Source organism: Giraffa tippelskirchi, chromosome 7, assembly GCF_054371585.1.
Source record: "Giraffa tippelskirchi isolate mGirTip1 chromosome 7, T2T-mGirTip1v1.2.pri, whole genome shotgun sequence".
NCBI classification, from domain to species: Eukaryota; Metazoa; Chordata; class Mammalia; order Artiodactyla; family Giraffidae; genus Giraffa; species Giraffa tippelskirchi.
Window position 1 is genome coordinate 150,795,688 of NC_137281.1, and position 20,377 is coordinate 150,816,064.

Here is a 20,377-nt window from a genome sequence, read left to right on the forward strand (position 1 = left end):
CTCTCTATTTAATTTTGTGGTAAAATCTCTGAACCAGAGGCTGAAGATAATGTGCCGAAATTCAATTCATATGTCAGTTTCTTCTTAATTGTAATTATTTTCCCTAGTTCTTCCCACTCTTGCTGCCCAGGAATAGCTGAGGCTTGGGTGATTATAAGACATCATGCCTACGCTGTCAATTATGCCTCCTGCTTTCAGATTAAATTCATTTAATACCATTGTTCTGATTATTAGTAATAATAGCGGGCATCTCCAGCCAAATCTGGATGAATAGTTTTCAGTCTTTGCCTCCAAACTTAGCATGTTTTAGTTTTTTACACAGGTGATTTCTTCCATCTTAAATGGTGCAGAGTGTTGACTTTACTGTATTGCATTTAAATTCTATTTAGATCATTCAAAAGACAAGGCTTTCTTAGATGTTTCTTCTTGGTGTAGAGTGATGGTCTATTTCCCCAGCTGTAGTTTTCACCAACTACTGGATGTCAGTGGAGGCTTCTCTTAGTAACAGGACTACGGCTTTGAAGAAGTATTTGAACTGGCAAAGGATGTCTGTTGACTATCCAGTCTTTCTCAGAAAGGCCCCAGGTTCTCATCCTCAAAAGCACACATGACTTTGACTCCTGTGATGACTCCAAAGCGAACACTTATCTTTCTGCCTTTTTACTGAAATGTCCCCAGTGCCATCACAAACAGAGCAGCAGCACGGCCCAGCCAACATAAAAATAGTGTTGGCCCTTCAGCAACATGTCAGTTCTTTCAAACTTCTTTCCCAGACTCAAATCTCAATATGTTTTCTGTGCTTAAAACTACATTTTTACTAAGATCACCCAGACAGCTTCAGGAAACGAGATCAGAAAAAGGCTTGGTGGAGAGTCCAGGCTTTTATTTTATTACTTTGCCCTTTGTGTTGTGTTAGTTGCTCAGTCGTGTCCGACTCTTTGCAGCCCCATGGACTGTAGCCTGCCAGGCTCCTCCATCCATGGAATCCTCCAGGCAAGAATCCTGGAGTGGGTAGCCATTCCCTTCTCCAGAGAATCTTCCTGATGCAGGGCTCAAACCCAGGTCTCCCACGTTGCAGGCAGATTCTTTACCATCGAAGTCACCAGAGAAGCCCCATTTTGCACTTTACCATTTAGCAAATCAGAATAAAGCAATGCAGTGTAATTCTGAGTATGTAAAATGTTTGTACTTTAAATTATAAATGTCTCTCAATGATACTGCTTCTATAAATAATGCTTCATGGGCTTTCTGGAAGAAAAATTATGATGGTTCATCACCAGATTTAAGGTGCCAAGGCTACTGTACTACTCCTTCTTCTCTTGGTTTTGTTTTCTCATGATGGCTCATTGATACAATATCCTAATTCTCCTTACCATGAATCATAGCCTCTTAGACCATCAAACCTTTGCCTGTAAAATGAAGGGTGTGTCTCAGAATCTCAAAGAGTGGACCATCCTTCAAGGGTCCCCACCTGTGAGCTCACTCATTCACTGTGCCTTTAACCTGCCTTAGAAGGCCCTCTTTTCCTGGTCAGCAGACCCTTGGCCTCTGCTGATTAGTATGATTTCAACCTCCCAACTCAGTTCCCTTCTTGACCTCTGCACCACTGAATTTCAAATGCTACTTTGTTTCAGAAGAAAATATCCATTAATCATGAGTTTCTTTAAACCCCTCCACCTCTAAGTTTACCTGCATCAGTGCTCACCTTAGAAGTCCTTCATCTCTCTGCTCAAAATCTTGTGTTCCTGATGCTTCCACCCTGGACTCTTCCCAAGCTATTCGACATCACTCATTGCCTTCATTTTCCAGTGGTGCCATTAATATAATCTCTTCAGTTTGTGAGTATATCTAGAGCTTTTCCATCTCAAAACAATAAGCAGGTTCTATGAACCACTTGCCATCAGCTACCTACTGTCCGCAGATGATAACACTCTCTTTCCTTTATACTTGAATTTCATGAGTATTATACTCTCAACAATTTCCCTTTCTAGAAAAGAATTATATGTTTATTGCAAAGAAAAATCACTGGTAAACAATTTTCAGCTATGATCTCACCCTTCATGTAGAGTCACACTTATAAGGCCCTACAAGTTCCCACCCCTTGCTTTCTTTCTTTTTTTAAAAAAAAACTACTCTTTATTTATTTGGCTGTACCAGGTCTTAGTTACAGCACATGGGATCTTGGATAGATAATAAAAATATCAACATTTCCATAGAGTTACTGAAGAAAATGTGAGTTCATAGGTTTTATATCTTTAGACTACTGCATGTCTGATACACAATGGGTTTCCCTGATGGCTCTCCTGCAATTCAGGACTCCTGGGTTCTATCCCTGGGTTGAGAGGATCCCCATTAGAAGGGAATGGCTACCTACACCAATGCCCTTGTCTGGAGAATTATATGGAAAGAAGAGACTGGCAGGCTAAAGTCAGCCTCTGTCAAAGTTGACTGTCTCAACAGTTAAACAATGGGATCTCAAAAAGTCGGACAGGACTGAGCAACTAACTGATACGTAGTTAAGTATGCAGTTCAGTTCAGTTCAGTTCAGTCGCTCAGCCATGTCCAGCTCTTTGCAACCCCATGGACTGTAGCATGCCAGACCTCCCTGTCCATCATCAGCTCCCAGAGCTTACTCAGACTCATGTCCATCGAGTCGGTGATGCCATCCAACCATCTCATCCTCTGTCGTCCCCTACTCCTCCTGCCTTCAATCTTTCCTGGCATCAGGGTCTTTTCCAATGAGTCAGTTCTTTGCATCAGGTGGCCAAAGTATTGGAGTTTCAACTTCAGCATCAGTCCTTCCAATGAATGTTCAAGACTGACTTCCTTTAGGATGGACTGGTTGGATCTCCTTGCAGTCCAAGGGACTCTCAAGGGTCTTCTCCAACACCACAGTTCAAAATTAAGTCCTCAATAAATGTTAATTGTTATTATCATTATTGTTCTTGCTCTTTTACTCACTCTCTCTGCCTGATAAAGTAACAACCGCTCAAAGACTCAGTTCCAATATTTCCTGCTTGCTGAGTTACCCACCTGCTGTCCCACCATGTCTCACCCTGCTCAGCTCAGGTTGGTGTCCTTTTCTCAGTGCCTTAGATGACACCACCCTTATGGCAGAAAGCGAAGAGGAACTAAAGAGCCTCTTGATGAAAGTCAAAGATGAGAGTGAAAAAGCTGGCTTAAAACTCAACATTCGAAAAGCTAAGATCTTCGCATCTGGCCCCATCACTTCATGGTAAATAGATGGGGAAACAATGGAAACAGTGACAGACTTTATTTTCTTGGGCCCCAATATCACTGCAGATGGTGACTGAAGCCATGAAATTAAAAGACACTTGCTCTTTGAAAGAAAAGCTATGACAAACCTAGACAGCATATTAAAAAGGAAAGGCATTACTTTACCAACAAAAGGTCTGTCTAGTCAAGGCTATGATTTTTCCAGTAGTCATGTATGGATGTGCGAGTTGGATCATAAAGCTGAACACTGAAGAATTGATGCTTCTGAACTGTGGTGTTGGAAAAGACTCTTGAGAGACCCTTGGACTGCAAGGATATCAAACCAATAAATCCTAAAGGAAATCAGTCCTGAATATTCTTTGGAAAGATTGATGCTGAAGCTGAAGCTCAATACTTTGGCCACCTGATGTGAAGTACTGCCTCATTGGAAAAGACCCTGATGCTGGGAAAGATTGAAGGTGGGAGGAGAAGGGGACGACAGAGGGCGAGATGGTTGGATAACATCACCAACTCGATGGACATGAGTTTGAGTAAGCTCTGGGAGCTGGTGATGGACAGGGAAGCCTGGCGTGCTGCAGTCCATGGGGTCGCAAAGAGTCAGACACGACTGAGCGACTGAACTGAACTGTGCATGTACAATGAACTTCTGTGCATACTCTCTTCCCATTTCTCATACAGGTAGACTGAGGTATGGAACGTAAGAACTTCAGCCATTCTTCAAACCAAGCAGTACTGGGCTCTCTGTTTAACACCAGAGCCTCTGGAAGACCCATCTGTACTGCCATGCAAATCCATACTGATTTCTCAATCAGGTTCCTAGACCATTTCCAAGTCTTCCTTCCCACTGATATACTTCAAGCAGATATGAATGGGTCATAAATAAACTGTCTGAAGATAAAGAAAATTAAGCCCATTATATTCTTCTCAGTGTTATCAGAGCATTCAACAAACTAGAGAGAAATTCTTCAGAATGGTGATCACTCTGTGTGTGTGTGTGTGTGTGTGTGTGTGTGTGTATCATGGGAACTTTCAGTCTGTGGAGAATTAGAGAATTATGTTTATTTACATGGTGAAAGCTGTGAGCTTTTGTTTGAGCTTCTGTTTCGCATGATGTATGTAGATGGAGAAAACCCAAGAGTTAAGCTACTGAATGAGTTTTACTCTGTGTCTCTATATCTATGATAGTGGAGGCTATAAAAAAGCAGTATTTATCTGTATGTGTATTCTATACTGATGTAATCTATCTCTCTAATTAGATAGTCAATTATTTTTAAAGAGCTGCAAATAAGCCCTATAAGAATGTCATAAATGCATTCCATTTAGAAACATCTTGCAGATAAATTTTATTTTTATTCTTCGTACGTCTTCCCGCAGCCTTAAAAGAACAACAACAAAAATCTTACTACTCAACTAATTCCAGAAACGGATCGTGACTGCCTAGTAGTATGTTAATCATGGTTACTGTTCCTTCTCCTTGACATCATTATTCTTTAGGATAGAATAGGTGGGTGGTGTGTGAGTATCCTTGGAGAAAATGAACAGTTGGAGGAGACAAGCTTCTCAAGAGATCTAATGTTATTTTCATGCAAAGTTTCTCAAGTAATAAAAAGGGGCTTGAAAATGGTGAAAATGCATGATGTAAAAGAAGAATTATTAATAAGAGCACTGTATCTTTTGCTTGCATAGGGTCTTTCAAGACGTAGACAGACTGGAAGTAGACCAGACAGAGGCAAGAGGGTTGATTAAGGAAAGTGAAGGAATGACTTGTGAAGGTTTAAAGGAGCCAAATATGTATTGTTTGGCTAAATGACAAGTCAGAGAAAATGACATTACGAGTTGCAGGTATTTGTAAATGGCTGGCCACAAGGAGAGGAAGGAATTACTCAGGTAATGGAATGAAATCAAGGGAAGGACAACTGTAAACTCAGTATCTGGATTCATTTCTTGACGAGAATTAATAGATTATAAAAGACCTATCCTGGAGCGTACTGCTTGAATCAAAGCAAGAGACAAGGATGCAGGATAGAGTAGCGTGAAGTTGCTAATAGTCTACTCCATTCTGAGCAACTTGTTGCCAGGAAGTAGTTCTTACTCATTTATAATTCCTAGGATTTAACACATTATAAGAACTCCATTGAGAGATAATCGTGCTCAGCTCAGTAAGAAGAGAAAGGTCACTGGAGTTAGACAATGAAGATTTTATGACATCCCCACTGGTTTATTATTGTAGAACCTTAAACAAGTTATTTAATCCCACTTTATAGATGAGCCTGTGGAAGACCTACTAGGGCTTCCCTGGTGGCTCAGACAGTACAGGAGACCCAGGTTCGATCCCTGGGTTGGGAAGGTCCTCTGGAGAAGGGAATGGCTACCCACTCTGGTATTCTTGCCTGGAGAATCCCCTGGACAGAGAAGCCTGGTGGCCTACAGTCCATGGGGTCACAGAGTCAGATACAACTGAGTGACTAACATTTATCACTACTGCTTTCACAACAGGATTGATGTGTGGCTTACACAAATCATCTTAGCATCTCCTTTTACCTATTTAGCAGCAAATAAGCCCACCTCTTCTCCCCATCAACACTGCCATTATCTTGTTTACTTTAGTAGTTTCATAACTGCTCTCCTGGACGCCAGTCTCACCCATCGGCACAAGTTTCCATAGTGCTGTCAGGGTAACTGTTTGCAGTATACATCTGCCTACACCATCTCCTAGCTTAAAACCTCCGAAGGGTCCCGTGGCCTTCAGGATAAAATCTGATCTTGTGAGGATCACATACTTCATGCAAGCATCTGCTTTCTTTCTAGTTCATTTTAACCCCACCCCTCTCCCATGAGGCCCTAGCCAGGCTGACTTGCTTGCCAGCATGAATTCCCAAGTGAACTGTTTTAAGCCATAAACATGCTGGTCTCTATGTTGAGAACTCAGTCTCTCAATCTTTTTCTTCTGGCTAGCTCATGTTCTTCCCAAAACACGCAGCTCAGACTTTACGTCTTTGGGGATATCTTATCTGGAATCCAGGTGCCTCTCTGTTGTGTTTCCATGGTAATGGAGCTTATCGTTAGCCTAGTGTTAATTCTATTATATTGTAATTGTCTTTTCATATCTGCCTCTCTTAATAGATTTTAGTCTTCATTTGGACAGACACTTATATTGGTGCCTGCCCTTTGGCAGGCATTCAATATTTTTCAAAATAAAAGAAAAATGTATTGATATATGGATGGATAGATGGATGAGTCAAATGTAACAAAATACATGGGATATAAAGGATCATCACTTAAGATCGTTTCTCTTCTCTTGAATTACTGAAATTAAGGAATGCACTTGGCTGTGTCTGGCTACTATGCTTTTGAATGAATTTTATTCAGAGTCATTGCTATTTACTATACCATCCACCCATATCCACCACATTGGCACGATAACTGCCATCTAGAGGGAACAGCAGGAGTCTAGGAGACCTGGCGTGTATATGAGCACGTATCAGAGAGAAATATATCAATATACTAGCGCTGAGGTGAGACTTGAAAATATCATACCTAAATCTTCATTTTTACAACTGGCTGCTTTGTGATAGAAAAGAGATGGAAATGAGGACAGGGGGACTGAAGTGGGAGTAGAAGGGGGGATGTGGGAGAAAGAGACCAAAAACATGCTGTTCCCTTTACACTTGCCGTCTCCCTCTCCGGGACTTGCCCACTGCCAGCTGTTTAACCTTAAGACATATGGCCAGACACCCACCCCACCCCCGCCCTGGACTTGCGTTTGCCCTAAGTCTTGGGTACATTGTAGCATCTAAAATGATCAATCGCTCACGCCAAGAGCAGAATGTTAAGATTCATGAAATTCGAGTCCACTCCATTAATAACTCGGACAGGGCTCTCATTCCGCCTTCTCCTTTGTTTTCCCCTTTGCCAAGTCTCCATTCTTATCCTTTCGTGAAGGTGTTTGTGTAAAGGAGACAAATGAAATTTCAGACGCGGCAGTGAATAGCCACCTGCAAGCACACCCCAGGGTCCCCGTGTCCCTTTGCAGCTCTGTGATAAATTGCCATTTTTAGAATTAATTGCTACCTTTTTCAGGAAGTGTTTACTCATTTTCGCCTCTTTATTGGTTCACCAGTGAACCTCTGAGACTGAGCCAAATTTGCCTTTCCTCTCACAGGAGCTTGCCATGCAAGGCACAAGGGCTAGTTGGTAAAGCTCACTGGGTGGAGTGGTGGTCCACTCTGTCAGTAAAGCTGACGGGGTGGAGTTAAGTTGTTGAGTGGAGTTAAGCTGGTGGAAATAAGTTAGTAAAGCTGACAGGGTGGAACACCAGCTCCATGCTGGTCTCTGGAGCACCAAACTTAGTGCAGACCAAACCCTCTCCTCTCTCAGACGATGCCTTTTAATTGACTGACTCATTTTTGCTTGCTTTTGGCTCCGAGTTCAAATTTCTCTGAAACTGTATTTCAGGCCAGATCTCCCAGGCTCAGAGAAGGAGGAATGTTCTTTCAGTAAAGTACTTCTCTCTCCTTTGTCAGATGGCTGCCATGGGCAAGAGCTGAAAGAAAGCGATGTTTTTCACGCACCTCCTTACAAATGTTGCTCAGCCTGCTCAGGTTTACAAAGCAATGCTGACACGTAGGTGACCCAGCCCTTACTCCATCCTGAGAGATAGGTTGGCTAAAACAACTGCTTAAAAGATGGTTCTGAAGGGCCCACTGTTGAGAAGGAACTTGAGTCTTGATTGTACTATACTTTTTTTTTTGAAATTTGGGGGGTGTGTTGTCTTAGTTTCTGCTCTAGAATGAAGTGAACAAGCTATACATATACATATATGCCCTCTCTCTTAGACCTTCCTCACACCCCCACGCCATCCAACCCATCTCTGTCACCACAGAGAACGGAACTGAGCTCCCTGCGAATATAGCAGGTTCCCACTACTGATAACTTCTCTCTAAGTCACAGAGATCCAGAGAGTTTACAGTATACTCTTTATATCTGGAACCTCTATTATGGCTATAAATGTAATATATCTTGTGATTCTGAACCAAGGATGACTTCTGACCCCCGCACATCCCCACCTCAGGAAGACTTTGAGCAATGCCTGGAAACATTTTGGGTCGTCACAGTTGGGTCAGGGTGAGTATGTGGAGGTGCTCTTGCTGCATTGTAAACAGAGACCACCGACGCTCCTGCATATTCCATAATGTACATTAACTCTGAAATGTGTAAATCAAGTCAACCTTGGTGTCCTGCCTGGAATGCTATGGGAGGTACTTCAAAAGTATAACCTATGACTTCTGTTCTCCAAACATTAGGGAGAAAAACTATCCACATTTATTTTTGAGCTCTGGTTGTATACAAAGCTCTGTGGCAACTGCAAAACAATGGCATGTCGGTGCCCTCAAAGGATTTATGGTCTACTGGAGAAGCTTAAAATTTAGTAAGAAACTAACACAGATACAAACCCACAATGAATGATACTGGAAAGATTTCAAGATTTAATGAAAAAGGGGGAATTTGACCAGAGTCTTGAAGTGACTAGATGAGGAAGCAGATAGGACTGGTGGTGATGTGTGTGGAAAGGTGGAAAAGGTAGGGGGCCTGGGACAAGGTCGCGAAGCCCGGTTTCCTGCATTCGTTGCCACACCTTCAAGCACGCCCAGCAAAGCCCATTGTAGAAGTTGCACACACACTTGGAAGATCAGAGAGATCTCTCTGGTTTTCAAGTCTTATCAGGATAGTTTCTTAGAATAACTATTTTTGGTATTGGAAAATAGGTAAACATAAAAAGTGGGCCAAGAAATTTAGAACTCCTGTAGGACTTTTAGATTGACACATGTCTGAAAATTTCCATTTTGCCCAACAAGACAAAAATGACAAGTGGGCTCCGAAAATAGTTTTTGATGCTCCCATTTTTCAGTTTAGCAGGAATGAGATTTGAGACACACAGACAATTCCATGAGTTTCTTAAGGAAACCTGTGACGTGTGCTTTGCTTCTTTCTCTGAGGTTCATCCTTGACTGTTCTTCTTTACCTCCAGGTCCCAATGGCTGCCATAGGGGAGTGTGGCTTTACAGAAGGACTAGGATTGCAAGGAGAGAGTTGAATTCCATTTCTTACTCTCGACTAACGAGCTGAGTGACATTGGGCAAAGCTGCCAATGTAGAGGTTGTGTTGGACTAGGTCATGTCTAGTTCTAACCTTATATGTGGATTCCCCCATCGACTCCCTTGTTTCATTCAAAGAGGTTAGAGAAAGTATGGCCTATCTCAGACACATTTTGTGATCTTTCAGTGAAATGTTGAAATAAGCAGTGTCAACAGCCTTATGTTCCCACTAATGGTCTGGTATACCTTATGAATAAACAACACCAGTTTTTGTTACTGGATCTCATTCACAGCATGTTTATAGAGTCATAACTCTACAGTGTTTCCTGACAGAAGTTCTGAAAGGGAAAAATGACAGTGCAGTTGTCTGCTAACATCTGGGTGCACTTTTTGAACATGGATATGGCCCTGAGGAGAATCATTCCAAGGCAGGAATCTAACCTGATTCGTATTCCTACCTAGAGGCTCTTCAAGAAACTGTCAGATGCTTCCTATAGTAACAAACAAGCATCCCCGGGAGCTTACAGAAGTAGAGTTCAGATGCATTTTGGAGGAAATTCCTACTATCTTTCCAAAGAGAAGACTCCTACAATATTTTTCTGCTAAAGAGATCAGTATTTTTGATCTCTTCTTTGTCTTGACAGCATAGAAACCAGTGACCGAGGCTGGATTTTTCTGTTCCTGTTGTCTAATTTGTTCATTTTAAAAAAGCAAATTTTAATTAAAGTCATTCATGTGAACTTAGACACTAAGATGTAGGATTTGCTTTAAAATGTCCTGGTCTGACTCAGTGTCTGCAGTTTAGTGACAGCTGCCTTAGAAGTATTGATGCTGAAAGCTCAGCCTCTGTGCACCAGTGCCAAATCAAATCTTTGAGATGGAGTTTTGGGTAAAATCGGGAGGAATAACTTTATTCCTTTGCCAGGCAATGGGGAGCACAGCAGGCTTGTGCCCTGAAAAGTTGTACATCCCAACCCTCAAGGATTTGATGAGACGTTTTATAGCAGTGGTGCTGATAAGGATCAGGATGAGTACAGGGTCTGCCTGCCTTTAATCTGGCCTCAGGTGGTCTTCTGATCTTCTCTTAAGAATGCTTCATCACACAGTTCAATCTTCCTTTTCTTCAGGTTTTAAGAGCTCAAAGATATAAGATATTGTATGTGTATCTGTTGAGGGGGGACCAGCATCCTGTTCCAAGGCTGCACTATTGTTTCTTGACTATTCATCCCTTGTCTCTGCACGCCCTCCCTTACCTGATTAGCAGCTGTTTGAACCTACCCTTTGGAACTCAGGAAAGGTCCTGGAGGCTGAAGCATATTCCCTACAGACAAGAACCAGGGGACACGGGAAGGTCCCGCACCCAGGAGCCCCACAGGGGTTCAGTTTTAGTAACAGTGTTGTTTTCTCAGTCACGAGGTTGACAAAATCTGTCTGGATACACTATTTGATTGTAGAATTGCTTTCACATAACTTCATTCCATTGTAATGATTTAACTAGCAGGAAAAAAAAAAAACATTTAATGTGCTACTCTTTGCACACTGACCACAACTTAATTCATTCAATAAAAGGACTAGTATGATGAATCTAAAGTGCATCGAGTACTCTTTCAGTTGACTTGCACAAGTGTTTCCTCGGTGCTAATGAAGAGTTTTGTGATTATTAATCTGAATTGAAAGTGAAAGTGAAGTCCCTCAGTCATGTCCAACTCTTTGTGATCCCATGGACTGTAGCCCACCAGGCTCCTCTGACCATGGGATTTTCCAAGCAAGAATACAGGAGTGGGTTGCCATTTCCTTCTCCAGGAGATCTTCCCAACCCTGGTTATAACTATCACTTCCCTGAATACAGTGCTTACCAGGTACTATATGCGAAGCTGAGAGCTTTGTGTGCATGGTACTATTATTTCCTCAGTTTACAGATGAGGAAGGCAAAAAGTGAAAGTGTTAGTTGCTCAGTCGTGTTCAGCTCTATGGACCCTAGCCCACCAGGTTCCTCTGTCCATGGAATTCTCCAGGCAAGAATACTGGAGTGAGTAGCCATTCCCTTCTCCAGGGGATATTCCTGGAGGCAACATGTAAGCCAAATGATGTGTTGAAAGTCCAAGGGGATGAATGCCTTTTACTTAATCATTTGTTGAAAAAGTCCTTGAGTTTTGGAACAGAAAATTAAATAGAGTTGTTACTGTTCTCTGAGGATATAAGTTCATGCACTATAACAGCTTCATCACTATGATTCTCAAATAATTACACATGAGATAGATGACAAGGGAAAGAGACTGCCTTGAAGTCAAGCAGACCCATGTCTACTTCTAACATAAAGAAAATCCATGTGACTTTGGCAAAATTACCTTCTTTCTCCATTTGCAGTGTTTTGGAGAAAATTGTAAATAATTTACATAAAGTACCTAGCATGGTGTCTGGCAAATTGTAGGTGTTCAATAAATGTTGCTGGTGTTGTTACCAAGCTCAGGTTCACCTGCTTGCCACCCAAGCTAATGCTTGAAGGGCAAGTGCTGGTGGGAACAAGAAAGTTGCTTTATTCAGGAGGATATCAACCTGGGGAGATGGCAGACTCATGTCCAAAACCCAACTTTGAAGATTCCACTTGGCCATGAAAGTCGTTAAGGGAGAATCATTTGGTGAGGGAGTCAGAGTCTTCCTTATCTTCCGCTGTGTGCAGACTTTGCTCTGATTGGTTGGTAGTTAGCTAACAGGGCAGTGCTCCAGGAATCTTGTACTCAGCCAGAATTTACCATCCTCCACCTGGGATCTTCTCTGGTGGCTCAGTGGTAAAGAATCTGCCTGCCAATGCAGGAGACACAGGAGATGCAGGTTCAATCCCTGGGTCAGGAAGGTCCCCTGGAGAAGGAAATGGCAACCCACTCCAGTATTCTTGCCTGGAAAATTCCATGGACAGAGGAGCCTGGGGGGCTACAGTTCATGGCGTTACAAAAGAGTTGGACACGACTTAGCAACTAAACAACAACAACAACAACCTGGGTGGGAGGGCTTTCCTGGTGGCTCAGATGGTAAAATATCCGCCTGCAATGTGGGGGACATGGATTCTATCCCTGAATCAGGAAGATCCCCTGGAGAAGGAACTGGAAACCCACTCCAGTATTCTGGCCTGGGAAATCCCACGGACAGAGGAGCCTGACAAGCTACAGTCCAAGGGGACACAGAGTCTGACAGGACTGAGACACTAACACACACACACATACACACACACCTACCTGAGTGGGGATCCTAGTTCCTGCAGAAGAATTCAAAGATATTATGCATATTCCTTGAGGAGGAACCAGGACCTTGTCCCACAGCAGCACCATTGTTTCTTGACTGTTCCTCCTTAGTTTCTGCATCCCCTCCCTTCCCTGATTCAGTTCAGTTCAGTCACTCAGTCTTGTCCGACTCTTTGTGATGCATGGACTGCCACATGTCACACTTCCCTGTCCATTACCATGTCCTGGAGGTTGCTCAGAGTCATGTCCTTTGAGTCAGTGATACTGTCCAACCATTTCATCCTCTGTCGTCCCCTTCTCCTCCTGCCTTCAATTTTTCCCAGCATCGGGGTCTTTTCTATTGAGTCAGTTCTTGGCATCAGGTGGCCAAAGTGTTGGAGTTTCAGCTACAGCATCAGTCCTTCCAGTGAATATTCAGTACTGATTTCCTTTAGGATTGACTGGTTTGATCTCCTTGTAGTCCAAGAGACCCTCAAGAGTTTTCTCCAACACCACAGTTCAAAAGCATCAATTCTTTGGCATTCAGCTTTCTTTATGGTCCAACTCTCACATGTATACATGACTGCAGGAAAAATCGTAGCTTTGACTAGATGGACCTTTGTTGACAAAGACATGTCTCTACTTTTTAATATGCTGTCTAGGTTTGTCATAGCTTTTTTTCTAAGGAGGAAGCATCTTTTAATTTCATGGCTGCAGTCACCATCTGAAGTGATTTTGGAGCCCAAGAAAATAAAGTCTGTCACTGTTTCCCCATCTATTTGCCATGAAGTGATGGGACCAGATTCCATGATCTTCATTTTTTTGAATGTTGAGTTTTGAGCCAGCTTTTTCACTCTCCTCTTTCACTTTCATCAATAGGCTCTTTAGTTCCTCTTCACTTTCTGCCATAAGGGTGGTGTCATCTGCATATCTGAGGTTATTGATATTTCTCCTGGCGATCTTGATTCCAGCCTGTGCTTCATCCAGCCCAGCATTTCTCATGATATACTCTGCATATAAGTTAAATAAGCAGGGTGACAATATACAGCCTTAATGTACTCCTTTTCCAATTTGGAACCTGTCTGTTGTTCGATGTCCATTTTTAACTGTTGCTTCCTGACCTGCATACAGGTTTCTCAGGAGGCAGGTAAGGTGGTCTGGTATTTCCACCTCTTTAAGAATTCCCACAGTTTGTTGTAATTCACACAGTCAAAGGCTTTAGCATACTCAGTGAAGCAGAAGTAGATATTTTTCTGGAAGTCTCTTGCTTTTTTGATGATCCAACAGATGTTGGTGATTTGATCGCTAGTTCCTCTGCCTTTTCTAAATCCAGCTGGAACATCTGGAAGTTCTCAGTTCACATACTGTTGAAGCCTTGCTTGGAGAATTTTGAGCATTGCTTTGCTAGTGTATGAGAGGAGAGCAATTGTGCAGTAGTTTGAACCTTCTTTGGCATTGCCTTTCTTTGGGATTTGAATCTACTCTTGGGGACTCAGGGAAGGTCAAGGAAGCTGAATAAATCCTATTTCCTGCAAACAAGAAATAGTAGACACAGAAAAGATTTGTACCCAGGAGGACTCCACAGGGTCCTGCTCCATGTCAGTATGATTTTGCAATTGATAAAATTATTTAGCCATATGAACACAGAGTGCTTAAGAAAATTAAGTGAAATCTCTATTGATATTACAGCATTTCCAGGTATTTGTTGCCTAAAATATATTTCTGATAAACTTAGCATTTGCTACTTTCTATTTGCAGCATAATTTGGTCTTTGTCCCTGGTTCCTGGCAGAATTCTCCAAAGTTTGGAATTCTCTGAGTGATTGGATTATCTTCTGTGGTTTCTAGTAAGGCCCTTTCAGTAACACCTGCATTTATGCTAATGAGGTGACTTTGAATGGATCCCTAGGTAGGTTCAGGATCGATCCAGAAAGATCAAGTGATTAGAGGGTGGGATCTCAACTCTACCTCTCAACTCCAGGAAAAGGACGGGGTTTGGAGATTGAGCTTTACAAAATGTCTTGAACAAGGAGATTGAGAGAGCTTTTGAACTGGAGGATGCACCTACATGCCAGGATGGTAGTGTACCCTTACTCCACAGAAATGATAGCTCCTGCCACCTTGCCCTAGGCACTTCCTCATGTGGCTTTTCATTTGTATATTTATATTAATCTAGTGAACATAACTCAAGTGTCTGAGTTCTGTGAGCCATTCAGGAAAATCATCAAACCTTGGGAGCCAGTTTGGACAGAAGTATCGGGTAACCTGGGAGCTCAGTACTCACGACTGACATCTGAAGTGAAGACAGTCTTGTGGAGCTGAAACCACACAATTCAGCTAGGGACTTGAACCCACAGTCTTTTAATTGAGATCACACACCTGGTCTCAGGACTTAATGAAGCTCAGGTTCTTGATGTCTCATTGCAGAAAGAATTCAGTAAGAGACAAAGTGATGAGAAGTGGATTTATTTAGAGCGATACACATTTCACAGACAAAATACCATCCGTCTCAAAAGGTGAGAATGGCCCTGGGAGACACGCACCCCACAGACAGAGAGTGGGCCATCGTGAGAGACCCTCAAATATGAGGTGGTTATTTTTATGGCTGGGTAATTCCATAGGCTAATGAGTGAGAGGATTATTCTAACTATCTGAAGAAGGGGTAGGGATTTTGAGGAGTTGGGCCACCACCCACTTTTTGGCCTTTGTGGTTGGCCTCAGGACTGTCATGACACTGCTGGGTATGTCATTTAGCTAATGTATCACAGGGAGCATAGAATGAGGCTCAAGTTCCACTGGAAGTTGAATCTTCCGCCATCTTGGACCTAGTTGGTTCTAACCAGTTATATCCTACATGGCTGTGTCATTCTTTTAAAGGTTGTGCCCTGCCCCTTCTCTCCTATTTCAGGTCAGAGCCTTTCACCTACAGAATTTGATGCTAACTCTGAGTTCTAAGAATCAGAATTGAACTGAAATGTAGGACACCCTTTTGGTGCCTGAGGAATTGGAGAGTTGGTTGTTGGTGTTGAAAAACACCCCAGACTACTAAAATCTGAGTGAAACCATATAATAGTAAGAAAGTGCATTTATTTAAACCTTTCACTGGTTGGTTTCTGGTTAACTGCAGTTTTGCTGAACCACGGCTGTATTGGCAGCAAGTTTTAGAGGAACCGTGAGCATTGTATAAATAGGAAATCCTTGCTGACTAATCAAGTTGAGGATACAGATGTTATTTTCTGAAATAAATACATGCTTTTCTGGAGACCTATCCAGCTGTGTGTTGCCACTCAAGGTCACTTCAACTTTTCAGTAAAGAGCAAAGGACAGTGCCTGTAACCACAGGGTACCAGTATAGCCTGCATCAGGCCCAGGATGACATAAATTTAGTGGAGCACAGCCCAAATGGCTTATTTGTTTTAGATCGCAGCCCCATGTATACCTTCAGGTGATTAGTTGTAAGAAAAACATTGGCAGGTCTAACCTTTGAGGCTGAGAAATCTCATTTACCTTTTCTCTTTGCTTTACTTCATCTGCAGTGAATGACTCTTATTTTCTTGTTGCTATTTTATGACAGTTGGAAAAAAAAAAGGATTCCCACTGTGCAAATATTGTACTCATTCCTTTGGCCTGGAGGGAACCAGCTACAAGAGAAATCCTGGATCTTTTTTTTCCTCTCATTCAGATCTGATAGGTTTTGAGCAACCCTTTTCTTAGCCCCTGATCTGAAGCTTGGATTCCCAGAGCCCTGGGTGGGAAAAATGAGTCATTTCATATGTATGCAAATCAGCTGAAATTCTATAAGGCTCCTCATTTGCAGGAAAAAGGGACTGTTGAGTCTTAAATTGCTGACCTCGAATGAGAGTTGCCTTCTCCCTGAAGCAAAGTGAGAGTGTTCCTGTGAAGTTCTACATAGTTCACGTCTGTGTTAGGATAAAGCATTTTAGAGCTAGCATAGTCCTGCAGTATGTTAACTGAGTAGGTGTTTCTACCGCACCTTTAATGTAGTAGAATGTTAAAAGCAAAAATGACTACCTGGAATAGCAGGGTCTTTGTTTGAAATTTTGACCACTTAGCTGATGACGTGTAGAGACCCTGATTCTTCCTTTCAACCTGTGGAGAGCCAGTGGTGAGCTGGGTGATGAGCAGCTCCAGTATTTCCAGCGTGAAACCAGGCTGGAACTCACAGTCCACCAGCCAATCCCAATGTTCACAGCCACCCAAACCTCCCCCCTGCCAGGAAACAGCCCCTCTCCTCCCTGATTGCTTTCTCTTATGAGAAGAAGGTCAATGGTACCCACCGCTTCTGGGGCAGCCCTTCACACAAGCTGTGGGTGCCTTTGAAAGGCAAACTGCCCCAGGAAGACTTTGAAGAAGGCAGGGAGGGACTTTTTCATCTTTGCAGGCCTCAGCCAGAACATTGCTTCTCAGTGCAGTACAAGCAGTTTCAAAGTTATCTCCCATGCTGATATGAATGTGATAACACGGAGCAGAGAGGTGCCATAATGATTTCCTTTCAAACGGTTGCCTCACTGTTTATCTTTGCACACTGTCACAGACTGATACGGTCAGGAGGTAGCAGTGGCATGGAATAATTAATCTCTCACTGGGGAAGTAAGTTCCTCATTTGTCTCCTGAGAAATTAGCACTGCATTGACAGGGAAAGAGATGATACAGTGAGAAAGGAGAAGGGGTGTGGTGGTTTTAACCCCTGGTGCCAAACAGTAGCGTTTTCACTGAGCACCTACTATATGCCAGGTGCTGGGAATGCTGACGATGCCTGTGCTGGAGTAGTTCATTGTCTCCTAGGGGTCATATATTATTTCTAAATGCTAGTCACCTCTACAGAATGTCCAAAGCTGCTACAGTGATGCTTGTACCATCCTCTCAAGAAGAGATGAATTTCGCTGATTACACTAGGTATTGTGAAGGCTCAGCTTCTATAAGGAAGAGCCCTTCTTTCCACCATCACCAATACAAAGTGGCTTAAGAAGGTAACACTCCCTAGGTTAGTGGTCTGGGACTCATGGGATATTCTGCCACTCCCATCTCTGGGTTCAAGTCTTTCCTATTTTCCAGTCAATGGGAAGAGAAACAGGGAAAAAATCATACCTTGTGTTTAAGGGTAAGACCTGGAAGTAGCACTCAACACTTTGCCTCTATGTCATAAGGCTACACCTGCTTGCAAAACAAAAAGGCAAGACAGTGCAATCACGAACTGGAAAGTCATGTACCTTAAAACCAGTTGGGCTATTCTCTTTCTAAAACAAACAAGGGAACCTAGACATTTAAAGGGACAATACGCAGTCTCTGTCACAAAGATATTGGGTAAGTTCCTATTTGCTTCTCTAAGTTTGCAGGAACTCACTTCTTAAAGGAGGGAATTGAGAAAGGCAACCTCTATGGTTCACTCCCTAAGTCAGTAACGGCCAAAGGTGTTGATGTTTGGCAGAAACTAACACAATATTGTAGTGCAATTGTCCTTCAATTAAAAACAAATAAACTTAATTATATATATATATATACACACACATATAAGAATAACAGCCAGATGTGTTAACAAACCAAACATGGGTCCACTCACTCGTGCCCAGTAAAGCCAATGTACTGACATCGAGTTGTGGTGAAGGAAGGTGCAGCATTTATTATAGACAGCCCTGGACAGGTAGTGCTCAAAGCACTCGAACTCCCTGATGGGTTTCAGGAAAGCATTTTTAAAGGCCAGGTGAAGGAAGGGAGTTGCAGAGTACATGACCAGTTCCTGCGCAGGGGTAACAGGGAGGTGTCACAGGGGTTAACATCATCAATCCTCAGGCTCCAGTAGGTCTCCAGCAGGCTTGGGGACCATGTGCTCATGGTCATCAAGTAGTTAACATCATCTTGTGGTGGTAGTTTTAGCACCTGTAAAACAACCTGAATATTCATTGGAAGGACTGATGCTGAAACTGAAGATCTAATACTTTAGATGAAAAGAGCTGACTCATTAGAAAAAACCCTGATGCTGGGAAAGATTGAAGGCAGGAGGAGAAGGGGACGACAGAGGATGAGACGGTTGGATGGCATCACCGACTCAATGGACATGAGCTTGAGTAAGCTCCGGGAGTTGGTGATGGACAGGGAGGCCTGGTGTGCTGCAGTCCATGGGGTCGCAAAGAGTTGGGCACAACTGAGTGACTGAACAACAACAAAGACAACTCAGGAAATGTTCATCCGATACTGTTATCCAGGTACTTCAGAGAGGAGCTAAAGCAGAGGACACGGGGGAGGGCGTGCCCCCTCAAAGGCCCCTTTATAGGGTCTGCTCCCCTTACAAAGCAAAGGCTCCCCCCTCTTCCCTAGGTTCTGCCCTGAGAGAGGTGTGGTAACTAACGGACTCTGGGGTGGGTGAGGGTGGAGGCTGGGGTGGTTTTGAGCCTGTTTCTTTTTGGAGGGCAGCATCAGCGGCTGTCCTACATGGAATTCAAATGAGAGCAGAGCATGATTCTAAGAAGCAGTTTGTGGAAAGAGTCAATCCGCCATGATCCCCTTCCTTTGAGGCTGTAAATGCACTCGGTCAAGCAAAACAGTGGCGTGATCCACAAGAGTCAGAAGCAAGGAGTTGCTGGTGGGTGGCCAGGGAAGCCTTCTGTCATAGAGAGATCCACGGAGGTGTGTTTCCTCATAGAAGGAGGGCTGCTGGCCTGGGGAGGAAAGAGGACCTTAGGGAAGCATACAGATGTTTTGAAGGGACCGTGGCAAGCAGCCTGATAGCACTTATCGCGGAGGCTGATGGTAATGGTGAATGCTTTCTCCTGTTTCTCCTACTGAAGGGAGAGTGTTTTTGATAAGGCCCAGGAAAGCTAGGCCCCAGCTTCCCAGATGGTGCCTTTGGAACGCTGTCGAACCACCCCAGGTGGTTGAAGGGGGCCCGAAGTTACCAGAGTCCCAGGCAAGTCCCCTGGCATCATGCAGGCCTCTTCCACCTCCCTCATTTTCTCTGCGCACAGTGATTTGGAAAAGAATGCAAAGCGCTTGATGGAGACTTCCAGTTAGAATGGATTCGTGCTAGACCCTTGGAAATTAGCTCAGCTGGTCACGATGGTGATTTCAATAAACTGTTTTATTGAGACACATTGAAGAATCGGTTCTGGCATTTCGATTTCCTCTATAAGGTGAATCGTGGGAAGAGGTTCATTATAATAATCAAGGAAGATCTATACAGTGAGCACTTTTTTCCCCCTGTATCCTGTTACATGGTTGGTATTTCATGAATGAAAAATGAGTTTTAGATATTAACTAATTCCCAAAATGAAGTGTTCCTGAATGAGCTACTTGTAGGTTAGAACTTAATAAGTGGAAACTTTGAATGTGCCAGATGAGAAAAATATTTAAGGGAAACTTATTGTGAATTCTTTAGTGAACTGAACAATCGTCTTCCACCATCCTACCCATTAGCTTTGACGAGGTCAGTGAAGTAACTCTTTTCGTAAAAAAATAATAATAATAATACCTCTTCTGCCTTTGGAAGATACCACATCGTTCTGTAAAGTCAGTTTCCTCCACTGTATAGTAATTTTCAGTAGGGATGGGGTATTAGCAGAGTGATCGCAGAGTTTATCATTCTGAGTTGATGTTCCCTTTGGAAACATCCGTGACTCAGAAATATACTGAATGAAAATCTCCCATGGTAGGAAAACGGTGTGTGTGGATTGCCAGACGGCGGTTTCTGTGGTTGAATAAAGAAAAGCCGCGGTGTTTTCTGAGCTCTTGACTCCGCAGTGCAGGGTAGATCAAATGAACAGAGCAAACCGCAGCCACTCATCCTGCCTCCATCTGGTTTTGCTTCTCCAGA

The 20,377-nt window shown here is 43.0% G+C and overlaps 1 protein-coding gene across 12 annotated transcripts in view; it reads left to right on the forward strand.

The window, feature by feature from the left end:
- The window catches only part of NRXN3 (neurexin 3), a 1,799,700-nt gene that overhangs the window by 1,649,271 nt on the left and 130,052 nt on the right, over positions 1–20,377 (forward strand). For 4 of the 12 annotated variants that reach the window (XM_081510576.1, XM_081510577.1, XM_081510579.1 and 1 more), the window contains one exon: positions 5,108–5,124. The exons of the other annotated variants lie outside the window; for them this stretch is intronic. In XM_081510576.1, coding sequence (XP_081366702.1) covers positions 5,108–5,124 — 17 coding nt within the window. The remainder of the gene's footprint in view (positions 1–5,107; positions 5,125–20,377) is intronic. 12 annotated transcript variants of the gene reach the window in all.